General features: G+C 32.5%; 1 protein-coding gene across 6 annotated transcripts in view; it reads left to right on the top strand.

The window, feature by feature from the left end:
* RICTOR (RPTOR independent companion of MTOR complex 2) overlaps positions 1-22318 on the top strand; it is a 102775-nt gene that overhangs the window by 67038 nt on the left and 13419 nt on the right. For 3 of the 6 annotated variants that reach the window (XM_031444295.2, XM_031444287.2, XM_064480214.1), the window contains 19 exons: positions 679-779; positions 2218-2383; positions 3002-3103; positions 3220-3266; positions 4803-4938; positions 5317-5516; positions 5792-5918; positions 6298-6462; positions 6633-6709; positions 7154-7232; positions 11967-12076; positions 12534-12621; positions 13845-13937; positions 14251-14357; positions 14911-15140; positions 16525-17533; positions 17824-17895; positions 21222-21399; positions 22189-22273. In XM_031444295.2, coding sequence (XP_031300155.1) covers positions 679-779; positions 2218-2383; positions 3002-3103; positions 3220-3266; positions 4803-4938; positions 5317-5516; positions 5792-5918; positions 6298-6462; positions 6633-6709; positions 7154-7232; positions 11967-12076; positions 12534-12621; positions 13845-13937; positions 14251-14357; positions 14911-15140; positions 16525-17533; positions 17824-17895; positions 21222-21399; positions 22189-22273 — 3172 coding nt within the window. The remainder of the gene's footprint in view (positions 1-678; positions 780-2217; positions 2384-3001; positions 3104-3219; positions 3267-4802; positions 4939-5316; positions 5517-5791; positions 5919-6297; positions 6463-6632; positions 6710-7153; positions 7233-11966; positions 12077-12533; positions 12622-13844; positions 13938-14250; positions 14358-14910; positions 15141-16524; positions 17534-17823; positions 17896-21221; positions 21400-22188; positions 22274-22318) is intronic. The other 3 variants (XR_010378144.1, XM_064480216.1, XM_031444291.2) reach the window with 2 other exon arrangements.

The following is a 22318-nucleotide window of genomic DNA, read 5'->3' as shown; positions in this document are numbered from 1 at the left end:
TGCTTTTATATGAAGGAATCTCTTTTATAAATTTCATTCATTCTCTTCCGCAGTACACCAAAATTCTGTCAGTCTCTTGAAATATAAAAGCTGATCATTCTGAGTATAGTGGTGTTAGTTCATTGCTTGTTATTTTACATCTCTGGCTTCCACATTTAATTAATTAATTAACCTTCATTGGTAGAAAGCAGGTTGAGTGGTAGGATTTTGTTTGGAAAGCAGGAGACAAGTTTCTTATTTTAAAGATTGCTGAAAACTGTTTTGAGAAGGTCGTTTTTAAGCTTAAGAAGCCAACTGGTAAGTTACAGTATTGCATCTAACATTTTAAAAATGCTGTTTTTAACACAACATTATAGCACTGGATCTAAGTTCTGATACATAGTCCTTTTAGATCATTTCAGAAATGAGTTTAATTGGTACCACTTCAAAATTATAATTTAGTACTATAGTAAAAGATCTATGAAATTTCGAGTTTTATTAATGTAATGTCTGTATCTTTATATTTGTTATATCTTGTTGTTGAAAGTAGGTAAGATTAAAAATTATAAATACGTATTAGAAAGTAAATAAGTTAACTTCAAGAATGAAATCTCAGTCTTTAGCATTATTTCTGTGAATAAACTGTAACATAAAATACTCTGTTTTTCAACTCTTATAAAATGTTATGTTTCATTTTAGGCAAACACAATTCTTCCTCATTCACATAGCCATCATTTGCACTGCCTGCCAACTCTAATGAATATGGCTGCATCCTTTGATATCCCCAAGGAAAAGAGACTGTAAGTATCAGAGCCCTAGCAAAGCCAAATTAGTAAAAATGTTGGGATTGAGGGTTTTTTGGACAGCTTTATGTTTTGAGCAACAATGCAGTCTCTTTTTGAATGTCTAAAATTATTTCAAATTAAAGCACTAAGACTAACAATGTATTCTTTTAAATGTGTGGTCAAAAATGTTGAAATTTAAAAGGTAAAGGTGGAGGAGCTTGATTGGAAATTGATAATAGGAATCTTTTTTCATTTGGTAAAGGTTATGTCTAGTCCAGGGGTGTCTTTTCTTTTTCCTATTATGGTCAAAAAAATTTGTATATTTAGACTTCATTTTTTGGGGGGAAATATTTTGAAATGTAGCACTTCAGTTATTCAGAACTATGAATTTTTGTTAACAGTTATAATGTATTTCTCAGAAGTTTCATTAGCTTTATTAATTCCAAAGTACATATAAGGGCCTCACTTTAAGTAAATAATAGTCTATTTATTAATTTTAAATCTATCAGTGAAAATACTACTATTTAACAGACTGAAATTGTATTATAAACTGAGGATATTAGGGACCATCATTTCTGACTGCAGGCTTACATTAGTAATGGTAGCTTTCAGCTTTTATATTGGTGGTTTCATGATGGAAAAATGTACTTTCTCAAAGCCTGGTAGATCTACACTCTGGGTCAGATTATGGCCGTGAATTTGAGGATTCGTCAGGAATTTTTTACCTTCAAAATTCCAGCAATAAACAGTCTTCTTAGAATGATTTATTTGTTTCTGTTTTTGTTTTTTTTAGCTCAGTAAGCTCTCCTTACTGATAAATAGTTGCCAATCTGAGCATACCTCAGGATTTTTACATTTTAAATCTGATTTGTGTTTACCACAATTTCTGAAGTTGAGATTTAATTGCTATCAAATTCTTGAAAGTTGTCTGTGCACCACAAAAATGTAATTAAAAAATAATTTTTAAAAGGATACCATTTATGGTTGCAGATCAGTGGGAGAAGATAGACTGTTTAGTTGATCTAGAATCATTGGTTATCCAGCCTCATACCATAAACAAAAAATCAGTTTCATATGGATTAAGGACTTAAAATGTGAAAAACAAAATTTTCAAACTTTAATAAGAAAATACAGAAAACCTGGTTCTGACCTTGAGGAAGAAGTTCTCAAGATAAGTTCTTAAAACCAATATACAGAAAGTGCCCACCACCATAGAAGAAAAGATGAGCAAATATGTTTAGTTGAATGTGAATAATTAGCATTTCTTCGTACAAATCAGCAATGTTCATGGTTTTTCTTTTCTTTGTGGCTCCAAATTTGGTTAAATAGTTTACTTTTTATTAACAGTCTCTAGCCTGAATTTATACGTTTTAATAGAGTAATTTAGCAAAGCAATCTCTTTAAAATTATGCTAGCCTTGCTACAGTATTAATTGAATTTTTTTTCTCACTAGGCGAGCCAGTGCAGCCTTGAACTGTTTAAAACGCTTCCATGAAATGAAAAAACGAGGACCTAAGCCTTATAGCCTTCATTTAGATCACATTATTCAGAAAGCAATTGCAACACACCAGAAACGGGATCAATATCTCCGAGTTCAGAAAGATATATTTATTCTTAAGGTACTGACATGAAGTTGCAATTTTTAAATTTCCTAATTCCTAACCACTGGATTTTAGTGTGCATGTACTTGCTTGAGTTTGCAGTTTTATTCATGCGTATAGATTTTCAAAAGGCTTCTAAGTTTTATAATGACTAGGCAGTTAAGAGCTGTATTTTTATAACTTTTTAAAGTTAAAAAACCTTGGTAATCCTCTGTAAATCAAAAATCTTTGTTTTTGAAGTTTAAGCTTGGTTTTTTTCATGTGAGGATAATTTGAATTAATTTTTTTCTTTTTTTTTTTTCATTGAAGTATAGTCAGTTACAATGTGTTAATTTCTGGTGTACAGCACAATGTCCCAATCATACATAATATATACATATATTCATTTTTATATTCCTTTTCATTAAAGGTTACTACAAGATTTTGAATATAGTTCCCTGTGCTATACAGAAGGAATTTGGTTTTTATCTATAGTAGTTAACATTTGCGAATCTCAAACTCCCAAATTTATCCCTTCCCACCCCCTTCTCCCTGGTAACCATAAGATTGTTTACTATGTCTGAAAATCTGTTTCTGTTTTGTAAATGAGTTCATTAGTGTGCCTTAATTTTTCTTAATACTTTCTGGTGATTTTAGGATACAGAGGAAGCTCTTTTGATGAACCTTAGAGATAGCCAAGTCCTTCAACATAAAGAGAATCTTGAATGGAATTGGAATCTTATAGGGACCATTCTTAAGGTATGACAGGATACTTCTTGGTAATGGCTTGATTGTTTTTATTATTTATTATAATTCACCATAATTATACGTTTAAGACTTGATAAATACATATATGATATATTATGTTTTTCTAGTGGCCAAATGTAAATCTAAGAAACTATAAAGATGAACAGTTGCACAGGTATGTAAGAACTGTTTTGTATTTACATTTAAAAAGCTTAGATTTGAATTATATTATGGCTGATGCCTACTAAAAGTAATAATTGATGTTTTAAGAAGATACCTACATTTTAATAATTGGTGTTTAATAGTTACACATATACATTTTTTGTATATAGTTGTATTTTATAACCAAAAAGCATCAGCTAATGCTTTTTCTGGTTATTTGCATTATGGTTTTAGTTTTGGAATCAATGAAGTACTTAAGATAAAAGTTTCTCAAATCAGGGAATATCAACCATGTACATACTCTTAGCCCTAACCTGTGGGGATGACATTATAGGGATATAGTGTCTCCTTCTCAGAATCATGGCCATTTTTAATATTCCAATTCTATTTTCATTTGCATCTGACTTCGGAGGGTTATTCATTTTTCTTCCTCTTTACAGTCCCCTTAACCAAGTTGATGCTCCATACTTTCCATAAAACAGGCAATTGTTCATAGCATATACAGCGCTTCAGAGTATTAGCTGTGTTCTAGTACTCCATGCATTTTTACTACTTCCAATTTTATACTGACCAACCACCAGCATTGATTTCATTGGATAAAAGTGCCTATGCTTCATGTTTTTGAGAAGATCATGCCATTAACATTATTATTTGATTATATTTTTCTACTCAATAATATTTAACTTAACATCTGTATTAAGTTTCGAGAGATATGTAGAACATATAAATCACATTGGGATAAAGAAACATGGCCCTAACTTTTCGGAGTTGTTGAGAACAGAAATGAAGCCTCATTTAACTTTGTTTCTCCAGCTCCTGGACCTAGCACCTTTACTAGGCTGGATTGTAGTGCATGAAATTTAAGTTGAACTAAATTAAATAGAGGCTTAGAACATAATGTTGACAATTATGACATTGAAATATCATAAATTATGTCCATTGCCTCATAAATTCAGTTGCTTAGCTTTTACCTGGAGCTTTTATGCTTGACTTTTGCCTAATTGTGAAAAACTGACAAAATCGTAGCATGGTAACGTCTGCAATATTATTTTATAGAGCCATGGGACAGAGTTCTTTCATAAAATACAATAGGGGAAAATTTATATATTATCAATTAAATGAGAGTATAAAAAAAGATCTAATAACAATGAAATGTGTATACATCAAAACAAAACAAAACAAAAAACATTTATATCCAGGTGGCTTCCTCATATTTATCCAATCTTATCTTCTTGCTGTGTTATATCTGCATTTTTTTCCTTCTAGCATCTTTCTTTTCCACAATTACTCTAAGACATGTCACCATTAAAACTCCTAATTCACAAAAAATATTTTTTATAATGAAGGGGATTTTTTTGTTGGTTTTTTACTTTGTGTTTTTGTTTGATTGTGTGTGGAATGTACCAAATGTGTTTATTAAATTTCCTGCTATTTACCCTAATGGTTTAAACCCAAAATGTATTCACAACCTTATTATCATATGCTACCATTAAGATTCTAAAATAGTGATTTGGTTTCTCACTTTGTTGCTGATTTATTTTGATCTTAGGTTTGTACGAAGACTACTTTATTTTTACAAGCCCAGTAGTAAATTATATGCCAACCTGGATCTGGATTTTTCCAAGTCCAAGCAGCTCACAGTTGTGGGTTGCCAATTTACAGAATTTCTTCTTGAGTCTGAAGAGGTAAGAAGCACTTTGAATGTTTTCCAGAGCAAGTGTTTTTCACTGAATTTTTCCCCTTCCTTTTATTTCTGAATATGCATAATCTATGTTTAGAAATATAGGGAACAATCCTAGACCTAGATTTAAATCCTGACTTAGTCACTATTTAAGTGACTTTGGGCAAGTTGTTTACCTTTTAAAGAGACCTGTTTTCTCATTGTAAAATGGAAAATAATACCATCTCCTGCAGCATTGTGTTGAATGGGATTAAAGTGATTGATAACTGTTACTAGTAACTTCACCATTGTCATTAAATTTTTTCGACTTGATTAGAGTTGGTTTTTTTAATTGTAGGCACTAAGTGCTTTTCTAGCAGTATCATAATGTATTTGCTTTTAGGATGGGCAAGGATACTTAGAAGATCTAGTAAAGGATATTGTTCAGTGGCTCAATGCCTCCTCTGGAATGAAACCTGAAAGAAGTCTTCAAAATAATTGTTTATTGACTACTCTTAGTCAACACTACTTTTTATTTATTGGAACACTTTCCTGCCACCCTCATGGAGTCAAAATGCTGGAAAAATGCAGCGTATTTCAGTGGTGAGCATGCTTAGATTCTGTTTCAGTATGTACCTAAACTTTATTTTTAGTGTGATCACTTCATTTTTAGTGTGCACACCTGTGTTTGTTAAGTTTTGTTAAAATATCAAAAAAAAATTAATTAGAGTTGTCGTGGTGCTCTGATACTTTTTTTTAATGTGATACTTGTTAATTGCTTTCTTCTAGAAATGCTTGTTTATTAGGGATTTTAAAATATTTGTTGAATTATTCAGTATAGTAGTCTCTAGTAAACATTATTTTCATCCTTTTTTTAGTCTACTTAACCTTTGCTCTTTGAAAAACCAAGATCACTTGCTGAAACTGACTGTTTCTAGTTTGGACTATAGCAGAGATGGATTGGCTCGAGTCATCCTTTCCAAAATCTTAACTGCAGCCACTGATGTGAGTATAACATAGACAATAAAACTATACTTTTTAATAACCAGTTAATTCAATACTTTATAAATTTTAGCCTAGTAAAATTAATTATAAATTCTAAGATTATGAGATAGAATTTGAGTTTACTTTAAAATTTTAGTTCTTCCAAAGAACTCTATATACAATCTATATTTTTATATAAAGGAAAAGAAGCAGTTAGACAGAAACGGAAGTATTTTATTTTACTAGCACTAAAAAAAAATACTTATTTCAAGGGCTGGATCATCAGTTCCAATCTTTCTGCCCTTTTCATGTAGCAGAAGTGTCCCAAAATAAAGTCAAATAGGCTATCTATAGTGAAGTTTGGGTTGTTTGTTTTTAATATTCTCATTTGTCTTTATAGGCCTGCAGGCTGTATGCAACAAAACATTTAAGAGTATTGTTGAGAGCTAATGTTGAATTCTTTAATAACTGGGGAATTGAATTACTGGTGACCCAGCTGCATGATAAAAACAAAACGATTTCTTCTGAAGCTCTTGATATCCTTGATGAAGCGTGTGAAGACAAGGTGAAGGTTCATTATTTTCTAATAAAATATTTAGACCTGAATTTTTATTAAAATATTTAATTTTGATAAAAAATTATGTGAAATTACAATGTATATAATATAAGCGTTTTGGAAAGAGAATTTGCTATCTTAGTACAGTTGTTAATTTGCCTAATCATTATTTCTTTTAGGCCAATCTTCATGCTCTTATTCAGATGAAGCCAGCTTTATCTCACCTTGGGGACAAGGGCTTGCTTCTCCTCTTAAGGTAAATTTTAAGATTTTTCTTGTAGTTGTTTTCTGTTGTGTTCTCTTTGGCAGTGTATATTAAAGCTGGATTCAGATCTGTAAAGGAAGCACTTTAAAGAGTTTAGCTGTTAACTTTTGAAAGAGGCCTATTTTAGAATCTTGGACATCCTTTCATACTAAAACTCTGTCTTTTCATTGTTCTCCTTAATGTTTATTTTACATTTCTATGTCTCCTCATTCTTTTCATACATTTTCTTTACTGTGGTTGGATTCATGGGTTTTTGTAAAGGTTATGAAAATTTATATTTGAAATTACTGTAAATAATAATTGAGCTTTTAGTTTTAGGAAGGAGCTATTCTTAAAGTCTTTTAGCTTCTTAAACATTATGTTTGAAATATTTTAGCTCCTTAAACATTTTTTTGTGAGACTCAATGTTAAGCTGTTGCTTGTTTTAATTTACAGATTTCTCTCCATTCCAAAAGGGTTTTCCTATTTGAATGAAAGGGGTTATGTAGCCAAACAATTGGAAAAGTGGCACAAGGTAACTTCCTATTAAATAAGTTTCAATTTAAATGTTTTTATCTTGGGGAAAAGATTTGTAAATTTAGAGGATTTTTTTTTATATCATCAGTATTTTAAAGCTAAAGAAATGAAATATTTCAACATTCATATGAAGTCAAGTCTTAAATTGTATATAATTATTTGTATTCATATTTATTTTTAAACTATTTTAAGATAAAATTATTTTATAGCAAATTTTTGTGTACATTTTGTTGAAATTTTGCTTTCGAGTTAATTGATATAATCTACTGTTATAACTTGTCAACAACCCTACTTACCATCATTTCTTTTATTCTTGTGTTGCTTCCACAGCCCTTTTAGGCTGAAACTAAAACAATTTTCCTAAATGTGGAAAGATTATAAAATGGTACTACCAGGCAGATATAATAATCTAATTAAGGGTGTACTTTTTATAAATCTGAGAGCAAACTATTTGCTATTGTATATAATGGGGAACCCAGGAAGAAGGAGTAGTTTGAAGATATTGGTGAACTTCCCAGCTTTTTTTAAGCTGGCATCACTGTGGCTTCACTTTGTTGAAAGTGTCATAAATTGTCAAAGCATCTTAGAAACCCATGGGATAATCAATCCTAATGTAAATGATTTTCAGATTTTCCATTATTTCAGATCATTGTTTATATTGTCTATGTTGAATCTTATTTCATAGGATACTCTCATTTATGAAAAATACTATATAATTATAGTTATCAGAGGTGGGGGGTAGGGGACAGAGATACTAGATGAAAGCAGTCAGAAAGTACAGACTTCTAGTTATAAGATAAGTAAATACTGGGGATTTAATGAACAATATGATAAAATTAACACTGCCATGTGTTATATATGAAACTTAAAGTGGATCCTAAGAGTTCTCATGAGGAATTTTTTTTTTGTTTATTTAATTTTGTATATATATGAGATGAAGAATATTTGCTAAACTTACTGTGATAATCATCTCATGTAAGTCAATTCATTATGCTGTATACCTTAAACAGTGCTGTATATCAGTTATCTCAATAAAACTAGAAGAGGGTAAAAAGGGAAAGAAAACTAACTATAAAGCATACAACTTCAGGCATAAAGTCTTTAAATAATTGGTGAATTGAAAAACTGAAGTAAGATATAATAGTTTTATTTCCCAGAAGATATTTAAACTAGTTACCATAATAAAATTGGTCACCTTTTTATACAAATTATGTTAGGAAATTGCTTAACAAATCTGGTGCAGTATTTTCAGACATTAGGTACAAAATATAACTGCTATGACAGAGTCATGCGTAGTATATAAGGAAACAGAGGAAGGGTTAATGATTCCGCCTTAGGAATTAGCAAAAGAAATTTTGGGCTCAGGAAAGGATATGATATTTGAAGTGGTCTTGAAGTAAATTAGAAGAAGGGTATTCAAGGATGAGAGGGCAGAATAATAAATCTGTATAGATTACTGAAACTTCATAGACATGAAGAAAGCCATATTCCAGTGTAGCTGGAGCTAGATAGGTGAGGTGTGGCAAGATGAGGATGGAATGGTGAATTAGAACTAGATCGTAGAAGGCTTTTTAAAGCCACATTATGTCATACTAAGGGATTTCAATTTTACAGGAAGTTGGGGAATTGTTACAGTTGTAAAGAGTATTCATAGTCAGAATTGTGCTTTAGAAACAGGTTGCAGTGTAGTAGCAGCAGTTTGATCATCAGAAGTAAAGGAATCTAGGAATACTGAGACGAGTTTAGAAGCAAGAATTGATAAAAACATGAACTTCCCTGGTGGTAAGTTTGGATGGGCAGGGACACATTTTCTGGGCATTTTTGGTAAAAGATGGGTCTGTGGACTGATTAGATATAATGAATGAGGGGTCCAACTTGACATTTAAGGTTTCTAATTTGAATGACTGAGTATATAATGGCTCACCATTAAGAGATTATGATTACAAAAGGAGGTCTGTAGGATTGGGGATCATGAATTTTGAATAATTTGCTAAGCAATTTTCTAATATAATTTGTATAATGAGGTGACCAATTTTGTTGGTATTGCCTGTGGGATGGCAAGTGATAGCATCCAGAAAATATGTGGAAATGTGGATCTGGAACTCAGATATGTGTTGAAGATGGCAGTTTGGGAGTTGTCAGTGAATAGTAGTAGTTGAAACCTGAATTAAGTGAGGTCACCAAGGAAGATGTTATGGGAAAAAAAAAATGAAACTGGAAATTGCTCCCTAGAGGACACTGGTTTAAAGCAGGGACTAAAAGGACGAGGACACTGAGGGTAAAATTATCAGAACAGTTGCACTAAAGGATGCTTCAGGAAGGAGAGGCCAGTGGTATATCAGTGGTCAGATAAGGTGAACACTGGAAAGAAGACTGTTGAATTTGACAGGTCATTGGTGAATTTTGCTAGAGCAATTTCAGTAGAAAGTTACAAACAGTTGCTGAATTGCAGTTACAGTCAGGCAGTAAATGAGATGTGCAAAAATAAAAACAATATAGTCTACTTTCCCAGATTAATTAGAGAAAGGGAGAAAGGGACGGAAACTAATTTAGTCATTGCCTGCCATTGAACTTAGTGCTTTTCAAGTATTACCTCATTTAATCCTTACAGCGACTCTTTGAAATGTTTTCTATTATTTCTATTTTGTGAATGAAAATGTGGAAGCTAAGAGGAGTAAACTAATTTATCCTAGGTCACAGAGCTTGAAAATAGCACAGCAAGGGCACTTTTTAATTCCAAAGCCCATGCTCTTTCCACTGTATTTTATTTTCTCCCAGTAGCTTGCGGCATGCCAAGGTGAAGGTGAGACTGTCTTTTTTCTTAGGTAATAAAACGTACAGGCCAAAGTAATATTAAAAATTCACTTACTCAATTTATAACTTTCTCCCCTAGCCCAGGCCTGGTATAGACTTAGAAACCTGCTGTGGAGGGAGGATATGGTTCATTTGGTCACTTTTTCTTGTTTATCTCCTCTCCATTTAGCTGCAAATTTGGGGCCTCTCCGGATTTGTAATAGGAGGAGGAGGAGGAAGGGGTCAGGGGTCGCGGACAGTCTTACTCAGTTTGTACAGTTGTTATCTGGGGTTGTTAGCTTTGAGCAGGGGAGATTTCAGATGCTGATTCTTTCACTTAAGGGTCATTTTCATGAATTCCTCAAAGGTCTCACTCTAGGGAGCTCTCATTTGCAGTTCCCTTAATGAGAACAATGTGGCTCCTCTGACTGCCTACTTATAATATCTCCTAGTAGCTAGAGGTCCAGCCCTCACTTGGGGTCTTCTTGCTCCTCTAGTAGTTCCTTTTCAGGGGAATCCTCAAGATGATCCACATCAGAAACACAGTGCATTTTATAGCTATAAACTATACCCTGATCTTTGCTAGTGTTTGTAACTCGATGCCGCTGGTAAAACGACTAACTAGGCAATAGCACATGAATGTAACTACACCTGCATAAAGCTCAGAATACTGGCCTTAGTTAGAATTTTGTGCTGGGATTTTTATGTATAGAGGAGTATGGTGTACAGAGTAATTTACTGGTAGTGGTAGCAGTAGCAGTAGCAGTAATCTTGTGTGCTGGTAGTATAATTAAAATCTCGTACTACTATTGCAAAGTAAATATGGAACCTAAAGGACAAGCAGAAAAACTTAAGTTTTTAGAGGCTCTAAGTAGGGAGTATTAAGGTAACCCACCAAATCCCAGTAGTCTAAAATGCTTTAAAATGAAAATTATCTCCCTGCCCCTTATTCTCTTTTCTGAAGGAAATGTGCGTTCAGAGATGTTCTGTACATCTATAAGTATATCTTCTTCATTTAAAAATACAAATGAATCCATTCAGAGCTGTAAATAAAACTGTATTTAATTTTTTCATTTAGCAATATATCCAAGAGATCTTTTCAGAGCTATATATTTAGATATAGATCTTTCTGTTGAATGGCTGCATAGTAAATTATATGAATGTACCTTAATTTTTATAATCACTGCTGTGTTGATGGGCATTTAGAGTGTTTCCAATTTTTAGTGTTGTAAACAGTGTTTGCTGGATATTCTTGCATGTGTATCTTTTCATACTTGTACACATATATCAGTTGGATAAATTTCTTAAAGTCTAATTGTTGAGTCAAAAAGTATGTGAAATTAAAGTTTTAATAAATACTGCTTAGTTGCTTTTTAGAGGTTCTACCAGTTTCTTCTAAAAGATTTCAAGTGGAGATCTTTTGCAGTAAAGATGGCAGTATGACTAACTCTCGATTTAAACAATGTAACTAGAAGTTTTTCAAGTTTCAGTTGGAAATATTTTTTTACATTTGACTTGATTTAAATCAGTGGAGAAAGAGATATTTCTTACCAAAAGGTTCTAAAATGATAGAATTCAGCTTCCTTTTAAAATTTCTAGTTAACGTCTTCAGGATTTAATATTAAGAAGCTAGTTTTTTAATGGAGAAAAGAATTCAAGTAAGATGAAAAACAAAAGTATTAGCTTACTTATATGGACCCCAAAATATTAATTGAAAATGGGGAAGAAGTATAAGCAGAAAGCTTATGGGTATGGGTATAATAGAACATTTGTATTCATAGTACATTGTTCTCTTTTCAAAAATTACTTCAATTTCTCGAACAGATGTTCATTTTTCTCATATTTATGCTTCCAAGATTTGCTAGGTACCTAATATATTAGAAATTTAGTGAATGTTGTTATGATGACTATGTGTAATTAAAACAATATTGTCTTCTAGGAATATAATTCAAAGTATGTTGACTTGATTGAAGAACAACTTAATGAAGCACTTACTACTTATCGAAAGCCAATTGATGGTGATAACTATGTTCGTCGGAGTAACCAAAGGTACGGTCCATTTAATGGAATAATTTATTACTGGTCCTCCAACATAAAATTTAAAACCAGGGTGTTATAAATCATTATTTTTAAGTTTTCTGAGTACTTGGGTATTCTATTTCTTACACTGACTTAAGAATATCTTTTTAAAGGATAACATTGAATGTTCAGAAATTCCAGTGGCATTCATAGCTTGCTGAATACCCTGACTGATAGGGCATTCAGATCCCTTCATGCTCTTACCTTAGTCTATTTTTCTAGTCTTTAGTTCTCTTACCATTACTCTGAGACCGGCTAAACTGTTTTCTAGAGAAATCTTCACCCCTTTCCACCTCTGTATTTTTATTTATACTGAGGGATTATGTCTAATTCTTTTTATCTAGTACTTTATTATAAGTCGTTGTCTTAATTAGCATATTTAAAATGAGCCTATAGATAGATATACCAATCATTTTTATTATACTAGATTACAGCGTCCTCATGTCTACCTACCCGTACACCTTTATGGACAACTGGTACACCACAAAACAGGCTGTCATTTGTTGGAAGTACAGGTAAAACCATAATTTGCTTATTTTAAATGCCTACAATAGTAGAAAAAACTTAATATTGCTTAAGTATTATCTTTGCAAAAACTTCTCAAAAGCCTTGAAGTCAGTGGCATAATTGCTTTTAAAGCCATCTACCTCGTAGTTGACTTAAGTGTTCTGTGTTTGCAGTCCTTGGACATATTTCTGGCTCTCATGCATTTCCCTAAGTTCCAACCATTTGCATAGCTGATTTGTTATGTAGAGTAAGTAACCCAGTGAAGGTCTGAGTGCTTCCCTTTGTAGTTTGTTCAGGAAGTTGATATCCTTAGTAAAAACATAAAGAAAAACTGAGTTTATTGCTCTTGTTGGGAGGTTAAGCTGAACCTGAAACAGATTCAGTTACCTTTGGCGAGCAACAAAATACCAGCTGCTATGTGTTAATGCTTCAACTGTTCTCTTATACTTCATGGAATGTAAGAGGCTTAGGCAAGCAGTTATTCTTTAAGTATTTGGCTGGAAATGCACGCCAAGTTTTGGCTGGGAATATGTCTTGCTACTAGGTGTTTTCCATAAGTGTTTTCCATAAGTTCTTTTCTTATTTTAGGAATAGTTAATAGAAGTATTTATGTGCGTGTCTGAATAATAGTAATTTAGCAATTTAGTTCTTTTTCATATCAGTGTCCATCTCAGAAGCAAAAGTTTTGCATAAACATAGATACATGTATTTTTACACTGTGTATGAAGTATTGGGATATGTATCTTTATATTAGTTTTTTTAATTTATTGAATATTTAAATGATTTGCTTAATGCCATTACCCACATAGCATAAAATCTAGGTGTTAATTTATTATTTTCTATCTAGAAGAAATGATAGCCAATGGCTAACAGTTTATGGAATACTAGGTCTCAAGTGCTTTGTTAAGCACTTTATATGTAATAATTTATTAAATCATTAAACTTTATGAGACAGAGGCTATTATTATTCCTATCTTAAAGATTAGAAAATGAAGGCATGGAGAGATTAAGTAACTTGCTCAAGGCCACTTAGCTACTAAGTGGGAACTCTAGTAAATGAACTCAGAGCCTATTTACTAACACTGCTTCTTCTGAAATTTTACGTGAAATTATTTTAGGATTTTAAACATGCAAAATTAATAAATACAAACCTTAAATAGGTATTAAGGTATAGTAAGAAAATATGTTAAAAACATGTTGTTAATCACATGATATTTTTTTCCTTCTCCAGAATATTATTGCAGAACTCTGTCAAAACGTTCGTACACCAGATTTGGATAAATGGGAAGAAATTAAAAAACTGAAAGCGTCTCTTTGGGCCTTGGTTTGTAATAAACAGTTCTATAAGATCTTAAGTTTTAGATTTTTCTCATTTTCCTATTAATATTAAATAAATAAAAATTATTTTATTTGGAACTTATTCTTAGTTTAGTATCCTAAGACCAAGATTATTCCTACCCATTTAAGTATTATTTTCTGTTGGAAAATAGATGATTAAACTATTAATTTTCTTGTTAAGACACGTTTTTTTCCTCTTTTATAGGTGTGGTTAAATTTTTTGTTTTTTGGGTAGTTTTCCAAATCTCTTTAAATTTACTCTCATAAATATATTTGACTTGTGATTTCATTTCTTTCAGGGGAATATTGGCTCATCAAATTGGGGTCTCAATTTGCTACAGGAAGAAAATGTGATTCCAGATATACTGAAACTTGCGAAACAGTGTGAAGTTCTTTCCGTCAGAGGGTATGTCATTTAACTCAGAAATCTTACTAATGTATACATTGTTGTTCACAAATTTGTGTGAAGGAGTGTTTAATTGGTTGCATATAGTTTGTTAGAATATTCACTATAAGTCCTAATTATGTGAGATTTTTAAATGCATTAAATTAAACATTTTGAGGAGCTCCTGGTTTAATATTATTTTATTTTTGTCATTACAATGTTGACATTTACCTTGCAAGTAAACAGTGAAAGTATAGTGTGTATCCAAATAGTCCAGTTGCCCACACATTCCAAATTTACCCCATAGAAGCTAATATATATTTTTCCCTAAGATTACATTATGTTCTTTTAAATAATTTCCTTGCAATTAGTATTTTTATTGAAGTTTTCATGTTATTTATTGCTTCTAATTTACTCCTGACTCATTTTGATACATTTCTCCACAAGCTAAACAATTTTTAATGGCTTTTAAAGAAAATACAGATGTATATATAGTAACCTAATATTTTGTGGTTGCTTTAGGAAATTTCAGTTTTGAATTATAAGCTGTCATTACTACATCTTTTACTTACAGGACCTGTGTGTATGTGCTTGGGCTCATCGCCAAAACCAAACAAGGCTGTGATATTCTAAAATGTCACAACTGGGATGCTGTGAGGCACAGTCGCAAACATCTGTGGCCAGTGGTTCCAGATGATATAGAGCAACTCTGTAATGAACTCTCATCTATCCCAAGCACCCTTAGTTTGAACTCAGAGTCAACCAGCTCTAGACATAATAGTGAAAGTGAATCTGCGCCGTCGAGTGAGTATTGTGACATGGTCATATAAAATAAGCCAAAACTAATATTTATATTTGTAATATCAAAATTTAAATGAATTTTACAATTTTAATTTACTTTTTTTGAGATAATTTAGCAGTAATAGCCTCTTGGAGAATGCATATCTTTTCACAACAGGGAGTATAGCCACCAACTCTCCCTTTGCTTCTAAATAGTTCTTGGAAAATCCTGCTTTCAGAGTTATTAAGCCATGTGCCAGAAGAGCCATTCCCCTTTTTTTGCATTTTCTAATAACTAAATGTTTATTCATCTACTTTCTTCATTTACACGGTTCTAACTTCATTTTTCAGATACAGGGTTGTTGAACTAGAATATATTTAAGAGATAAGATATTCACACACTCATTTTTGAAATGAGTTAAATTTTAAAATTAAATAGTGAAACTGTTGGAGTATCAAAAATCAGTTAAATGAAAAATGGTTTGTGATTTAAGCTCTGTGCTAAACACTACTAGGTGAATAAAGTTCAAGACATGGGTTTAAGAAGATAGCGTAACATTTATCAAACCATATTTCACCATATGTAAGATGCCATAAATTATAATATATACCAGTATTTAAGAAGAAAAGTGCTGCCTGTTACAGGATGCATCCTGATTTTAGAGATTTGCAGTGAAAAAATGTGCATCTTAGAATTGACAAAATATGGAAATAAATGTAGTATGCAAGTTCAAGATTTTATTTTGCCTCCTTTCAAAATGTATTTAAAGTAGTTTATAATTATTCAACAGAAAATTAAAAATAAAAACAGAATAAAATCCCAGAGGTGTCGTTAGGTACCTAGATTGTCTTTTATTAGAACTAGGCACTGAATTTAGATAAGTTTAGTAGTACCTAAGACAAAATGAGAAATAAATATAATTAGTTTAAACATGAATTTTAAATGTGACTCTGTAAGTATATTTTGTTTAAGATTGGACACTTGTTTCTTGTAAGATTGATTTGTCCTACCTATTGTGATTTGAAGAATAAACCACCAGGAATCTGTACCGAGTGAACATCCATGGTCAAGTCTCCTTTTTGCCTTTAATTTTATCTTGAATATTTGGAGGTTTTGGAAACTCACTGGAGTAATCAAAAGAAACTTTATGTAAACCATGCCATAATGAATTCTATAGTTTTTCTTTGGAAATAACAGAAGATCCTCATAATGACATATTTTTATGTTTTATTCAAGTATAAATTCTGGATCTCAAGGATGCTGTTTTTATCTGGCTCAGTTTATTTTTGAAAACTTTTCCCCCAAGTGACTATTAAACAGACATTTCCTGAAATATATCACTAGTAGTTACTATGATTATTTATCCTTTTTTCAGTGTGCCTTTATTAATCAATCCTTTGATCATAGGTATGTTCATAATGGAGGATGACCGGTTTGGCAGCAGCTCTACTAGTACATTTTTCCTTGACATCAATGAAGATGCGGAGCCAGCATTTTATGATCGACCTGGACCTATAAAGGATAAAAATTCATTCCCTTTCTTTGCTTCTAGTAAACTTGTGAAGAATCGTATCTTAAATTCGCTTACTTTGCCTAATAAAAAACATCGTAGTAGCAGTGATCCGAAAGGAGGGAAACCGTCGTCTGAAAATAAGACAAGCAACAGGCGGATCAGAACGCTTACAGAGCCCAGTGTTGACTTTAATCATAGTGATGATTTCACACCCATATCCACAGTACAGAAAACATTACAATTAGAAACTTCATTTGTTGGGAATAAGCATATTGAAGACACTGGTAGTACTCCAAGCATTGGAGAGAATGACTTAAAATTCACCAAGAGCCTTGGTACAGAGAATCACAGAGAAAACACAAGCCGAGAGAGATTAGTTGTAGAAAGTTCAACGAGCTCACATATGAAGATACGTAGCCAAAGTTTTAATACAGACACTACAACAAGTGGCATAAGTTCAATGAGCTCAAGTCCTTCCCGAGAGACAGTAGGTGTAGATGCTACGACTATGGACACAGACTGTGGAAGTATGAGTACTGTGGTAAGTACTAAAACTGTTAAGACAAGCCACTATTTGACACCACAGTCTAACCATCTGTCTCTCTCTAAATCAAACTCAGTGTCCCTGGTGCCTCCAGGTTCTTCTCATACACTTCCTAGAAGAGCACAGTCCCTTAAAGCACCTTCTATTGCTACAATTAAAAGTCTAGCAGACTGTAACTTCAGTTACACAAGTTCTAGAGACGCCTTTGGCTATGCTACACTGAAAAGATTACAGCAACAAAGAATGCATCCATCCTTATCTCATTCTGAAGCTTTGGCGTCTCCAGCAAAAGATGTGCTGTTTACTGATACCATCACCATGAAGGCCAACAGCTTTGAGTCCAGGTTAACACCAAGCAGGTGAGCAAATACACATTTGAAAATGAACAATAATGGTTGCATTTTAGCAGACTTAAATGTAAAGCATTAGCCAGGTTGTACATCTCCATAAGCCTGAGAACTGACTTACTATAATTGTTTACTGTGGTAGGCTATAAGCTCCTAGTTTACCCGATATGATTTGAAATGGATTCTTGCAGCTGCGAGGGGGGAAAAGAAACTCCTTTAGACCCTGAAAATAAACATATATACTTTGCAGGGACACACAAGTCACAAGCTTTTTTTTTTTATTTATTTCTCGCTTCTGCAAGGATCGATTTTAAAAAGAAGCATGTCGGGGGAATCAGGAGCTTAAGACCTACAATAACAAACAACCTTTTCAGGTAGGTCAATTTAAGGCTCCAAAAGTTGACCTTTTTGTTTTTTTTTTTTTGTTTTTTTTTTTAAGATAACTGAAATTTTCAGTTCAGTTCCTCTCAGTTTGTTTTAAGTGGCTGTAATTATTAAGTAGGAACTTAATGAACAGTAAATGAATTACTCGGCCCTCAGGATTCAGCAGTAACAGTCTGCTTGTGCTCAAGAACATTTGGGGAAGGGGAGAGGGAATAGCTCAGTGGTAGTGTGTGCTTAGCATGCACAGGTCCTGGGTTCAGTCCCCAGTACTTCTGTTAAAAATAAATAAACCTAATTACCTTCCCCCGAAAAAACAAAACAAAAAGGATGAAGAAGATTTGGGGGATTTCTATGCCATATCTAAAGATTGTATCAAGCTGGTCAAAGTAAACAATTTAGATTTTATCTATAACAGATATGCGGTGTTAAATTTGATTATTGCAAAAATTTCTACATCTACTTTTTTTGGGCCAAATACTTCTGAAAGCTTTTTTAAGTTTTAGATTATTCATTTACATTTATTTAAATGGATTAGTATTTGTCAAGTACTGAGAAAAGTGCCTGGCACATTAAGCACTCAATAAAAGTTGGCTGTTAGTATTTATAGTTATTTCTTTAGTGTAATCCATTTGGTTCCATATAACCAAATACTTAAGAAGTTATTATGCAGTTTTGTTTCAGTAATGCTAACACATTTAGTAGAAGAGGTTCCTTGTAGCAGGTAATAAATTATATTCCCTTTGGTAGAATGTCAAAAATTATGCAGTGTCTTATCTACCTGACAGCCAACCTCATCAGTTCAGAACAAAGCCAGGCAAACCTCTCAATAGCTCACTAGTATAAGTCTATGCAGTAAAGTTCACAAATTTTATTCAAAGGATGTACCTGTGACCCACACTCAAAGTTTGTTGATGTTTATTCTAACAACTTTAGATATCAGGTTTTCAGGTCAAAAGAAGCAATGGTTATAAGCCTCTACTGATAGGGACACTGTGACAGGAGAGGACAGCTGATAAAATTGGTAGCAAAGGAAGAAACTTTTATACTACAACAAAGTATTTGAAAACCCAGAGACCACAGCAGCCTCGTAGCATTCAGCCAGGGAGTAAGTAACATAGCACACCAAAGTAAGCTGTAAGAGTACCACCATCTTACACCTCAATACCGTAATCAAAGTGCTGTTAACTCTGAATCATCCAGTTAGGGTTGTTCTATCTCATTGAAGCAGGCATTGATATATCTAAATTGATAACAGCATAGATAAAAAGCTTTAGTGCTTAAATATTCATTAGAATAAACCAGAAAAGACAGCTACCCCAAATCACTATTTCCTAACCAATGTGTGTTCTTAGGATCTTATTTCCTGTATTCCCTGTTAGAACATGAGAAGGATATTTGGAAATTTTACTCTTGGAATAAAATGCCAAGTTATTGGCATTTTAAGTGATTAATAGGTGTTTTTAATTTCTTGGGAAGGAAAAAAAATAAAAAGAAAAAGAAGAGAAACAGGAACAGCTATACAGAGAGGAGGAAGACTTAACAAAAACCATGTTCATCAAATCTTTCACTTACTCTTCAAATAGTATTTAATACTTACTGGGTACCAGTTTCCGTAGAGGAGAAAATTGTGTTGGCATTAGTCTTCCTGTTCCCACTTCTAGCCTTTGGTTAGTTCAGATAAAAGGGGAATGATGGAAGATAACTAAAAATTTACTTTAAAATAATAGTTTGGAATCTAAGCTGAGAAGATTTATTATTAATTTACTTTTGGTTTTCTTATAAAATTAGAAGAATGATTGAACTGATAACTGTGGTATAATGGTTAGCATGTCATAAAATTGTATCTTCTTAGATACTTCTTTGGGGCATAGTAGAAACAACACTGAAGTAGGATACCTTAATCTTGAATTCTAATCCTGGCATTGAGTGAAGGAACTTGGAAAAAGTTCCATAAATTACGCTGTAACATCTCATCTACTTGGAATTCAGAAACTTTGCAAGCCTCATCCATCCAGAACAAAGCCAGGCAAACCTTTCAATTGTTTATCATTATAAACCTATGTGATAAAGTTCATGAATTTTAGAATGTGCAGGCCTTAGTTGCCTCATTTAGTGGAGAATGGACTAGATCAGTGGTTTTAAATGCTTTTTTAAAATGTTGCTTTTTTAAGTAGAGAAACCCCTTCTTCACAAAAACATTTCTGTAGAAACCCAATATGTAGAATATACAAAAATGGAACTACTCTAGTTGGAACAGAGATGGGGAGGCAAGTAATCCAATAATTTCTTCCCCTTCACTCCAGTAGTCCTTGAAGAGTTTATGGAGTCAGAGAAGTATAGCAGAGTACAATTTAAAGGCAGCTGGCCTGTTTTATAAAATTTGTAAATTTCAGTTATGAGTGGTTTTTTGGTGGAAATGAGTAGAAATGAGAAGTGGTTTTTGCTATGATAATTTTAGTAGCTACTAATGAAAGATTTATTTTGTGTGTTTTACAAAATAATTCTTTGTTTTAATATCAGGCAACATTATTACATTTTAAATGGCTTGAGTTTTCAAATAGCGATATGCATATACTGTGAAACTTTGTATGCTGACTTATATATACAAAGCAGGTATATAGTAAATATTTTAACAAGTCTGTTGCATGAGTAAGAATCTGTGTGAGAAGTTGTATCTTATGGAAGTGTCAGTGTTTTTTCCATATTATGGAGTCACTGATAGGGAATACATTGAGGAAGTATCAGTGCCTCATATAAAGCTATTGTAATATTTACACATGATACCGTTTTTACTGTTTTGTGTCTGCTGTGTTAAAAAATCTTATTTTGATAAACCATTAAAGCAGTTGCCACACAAAGAATAAGTGATTATTCTTATTTCTCATAGAAATATTATTAAATCTAGTTAGTAGATACGCCCTTGGTGGTACTTGATAGCAAATCTAGTAGTTTCAAGTGATTGTGAAGATAGTCTTTGGATAATACCTCTGACTTCTGAGGTCAGGTTTCTTTCTTTCTTTTTTTTTTTTTAACATCTAGATATTGAAAGTTATCTTAATTGCTCACCTTATTTTTACCTATGAGACCATAACAATTGCTTTTTGGTCAACAGTCAGCATTACTGATGACCTTTTATTTATCAATTTATAAAAGGTAAATATTTTCAAGTATTTGTATGTTCTCAGTAAACAAGATGGCACTGCTTAGTACTTAACTAGCTTCTCTTTTATGAAGTTTTGAAAATAAATTATAATTTCTTTATATGATTTATACTAGAAATCAAGGAACTAATGCAGTTTTTCGAATGGTATTATAGGTTTATGAAAGCTTTAAGTTACGCTTCGCTAGATAAAGAAGATTTGTTAAGTCCTATTAACCAAAATACCCTGCAGCGATCCTCCTCAGTGAGGTCCATGGTGTCCAGTGCAACATGCGGTAGCTCAGATGACTATATCGGCCTTGCTCTTCCAGTAGACATCAATGATATATTCCAGGTATCATAAATTCTGTGGTTTTCTTCTGAGGTGGTTTCCTTTTTTTTCATTTTATAACTGCTTACTAGTTATAATTTAAAGTGAATACTAATTTGGGGGAGAGGTGATTTTTTTTTTAAGGCAGCTTTATTTAAAGAAACTTTGTGATAAGCATTATTTCGCCTTTCTCAACTGTTCTGTACTCTTGTTTAGCATCTCCATATCCCCAGAACATTATCCTTCCTTCTCTTCCAATGCTAAATCAGCATCTTGTTTGGTTTCTTTATCAGTATATTCTCACTAGAAACTTTTAGTTCCTAATCTTGCTTTTTAAAAAGTCACTTTGACTAATTCCTTGTTGATTTTTTAATTGTGATATAACTGACATACAACATTGTGTACATTTGAAATAACGCAATGTATCCCTTGTTTTATTTAATCCTTGATCCTGTTTATCCCATACAGGGCAGCCACACATGCTAAAGTCATATAGGGGGTGCTATATCCCATTAAGTACTCACAGATCTCTAGTTTATAGTACTAAAGAATACACATTTGCTCAGAAGTCTAAAGATAAGTTCTGAAATAATTATGTTAAAACCCATTTGAGTCACCAAGAATAGATAAGGACTTTAAGGGTTTTAGACTATTTTGTCAAGTTTTGATAATTTAACCTTCTTTAGTAATCTTTTGATTGTAGGTTCATGTGCTCTAGTAATTCTGTTTAAATTACATTTCATGTAATTTTGCTAATATTCATAAAGTAAACTTCTTTTTATAACAGGACTTACCATGACATATCTATTTTAGGTAAAGGATATCCCCTATTTTCAGACAAAAAACATACCTCCACATGATGATCGAGGTGCGAGAGTGTTTGCCCATGATGCAGGAGGTAATGCATGGGTTTGGTCTTGTCTTTACATGAAAAAGAAAATTC

The sequence above is a fragment of the Camelus dromedarius genome, chromosome 3 (genome assembly GCF_036321535.1).
Source record: "Camelus dromedarius isolate mCamDro1 chromosome 3, mCamDro1.pat, whole genome shotgun sequence".
Lineage (NCBI taxonomy): Eukaryota > Metazoa > Chordata > Mammalia > Artiodactyla > Camelidae > Camelus > Camelus dromedarius.
This window is presented reverse-complemented; position numbering and strand designations above follow the sequence as displayed.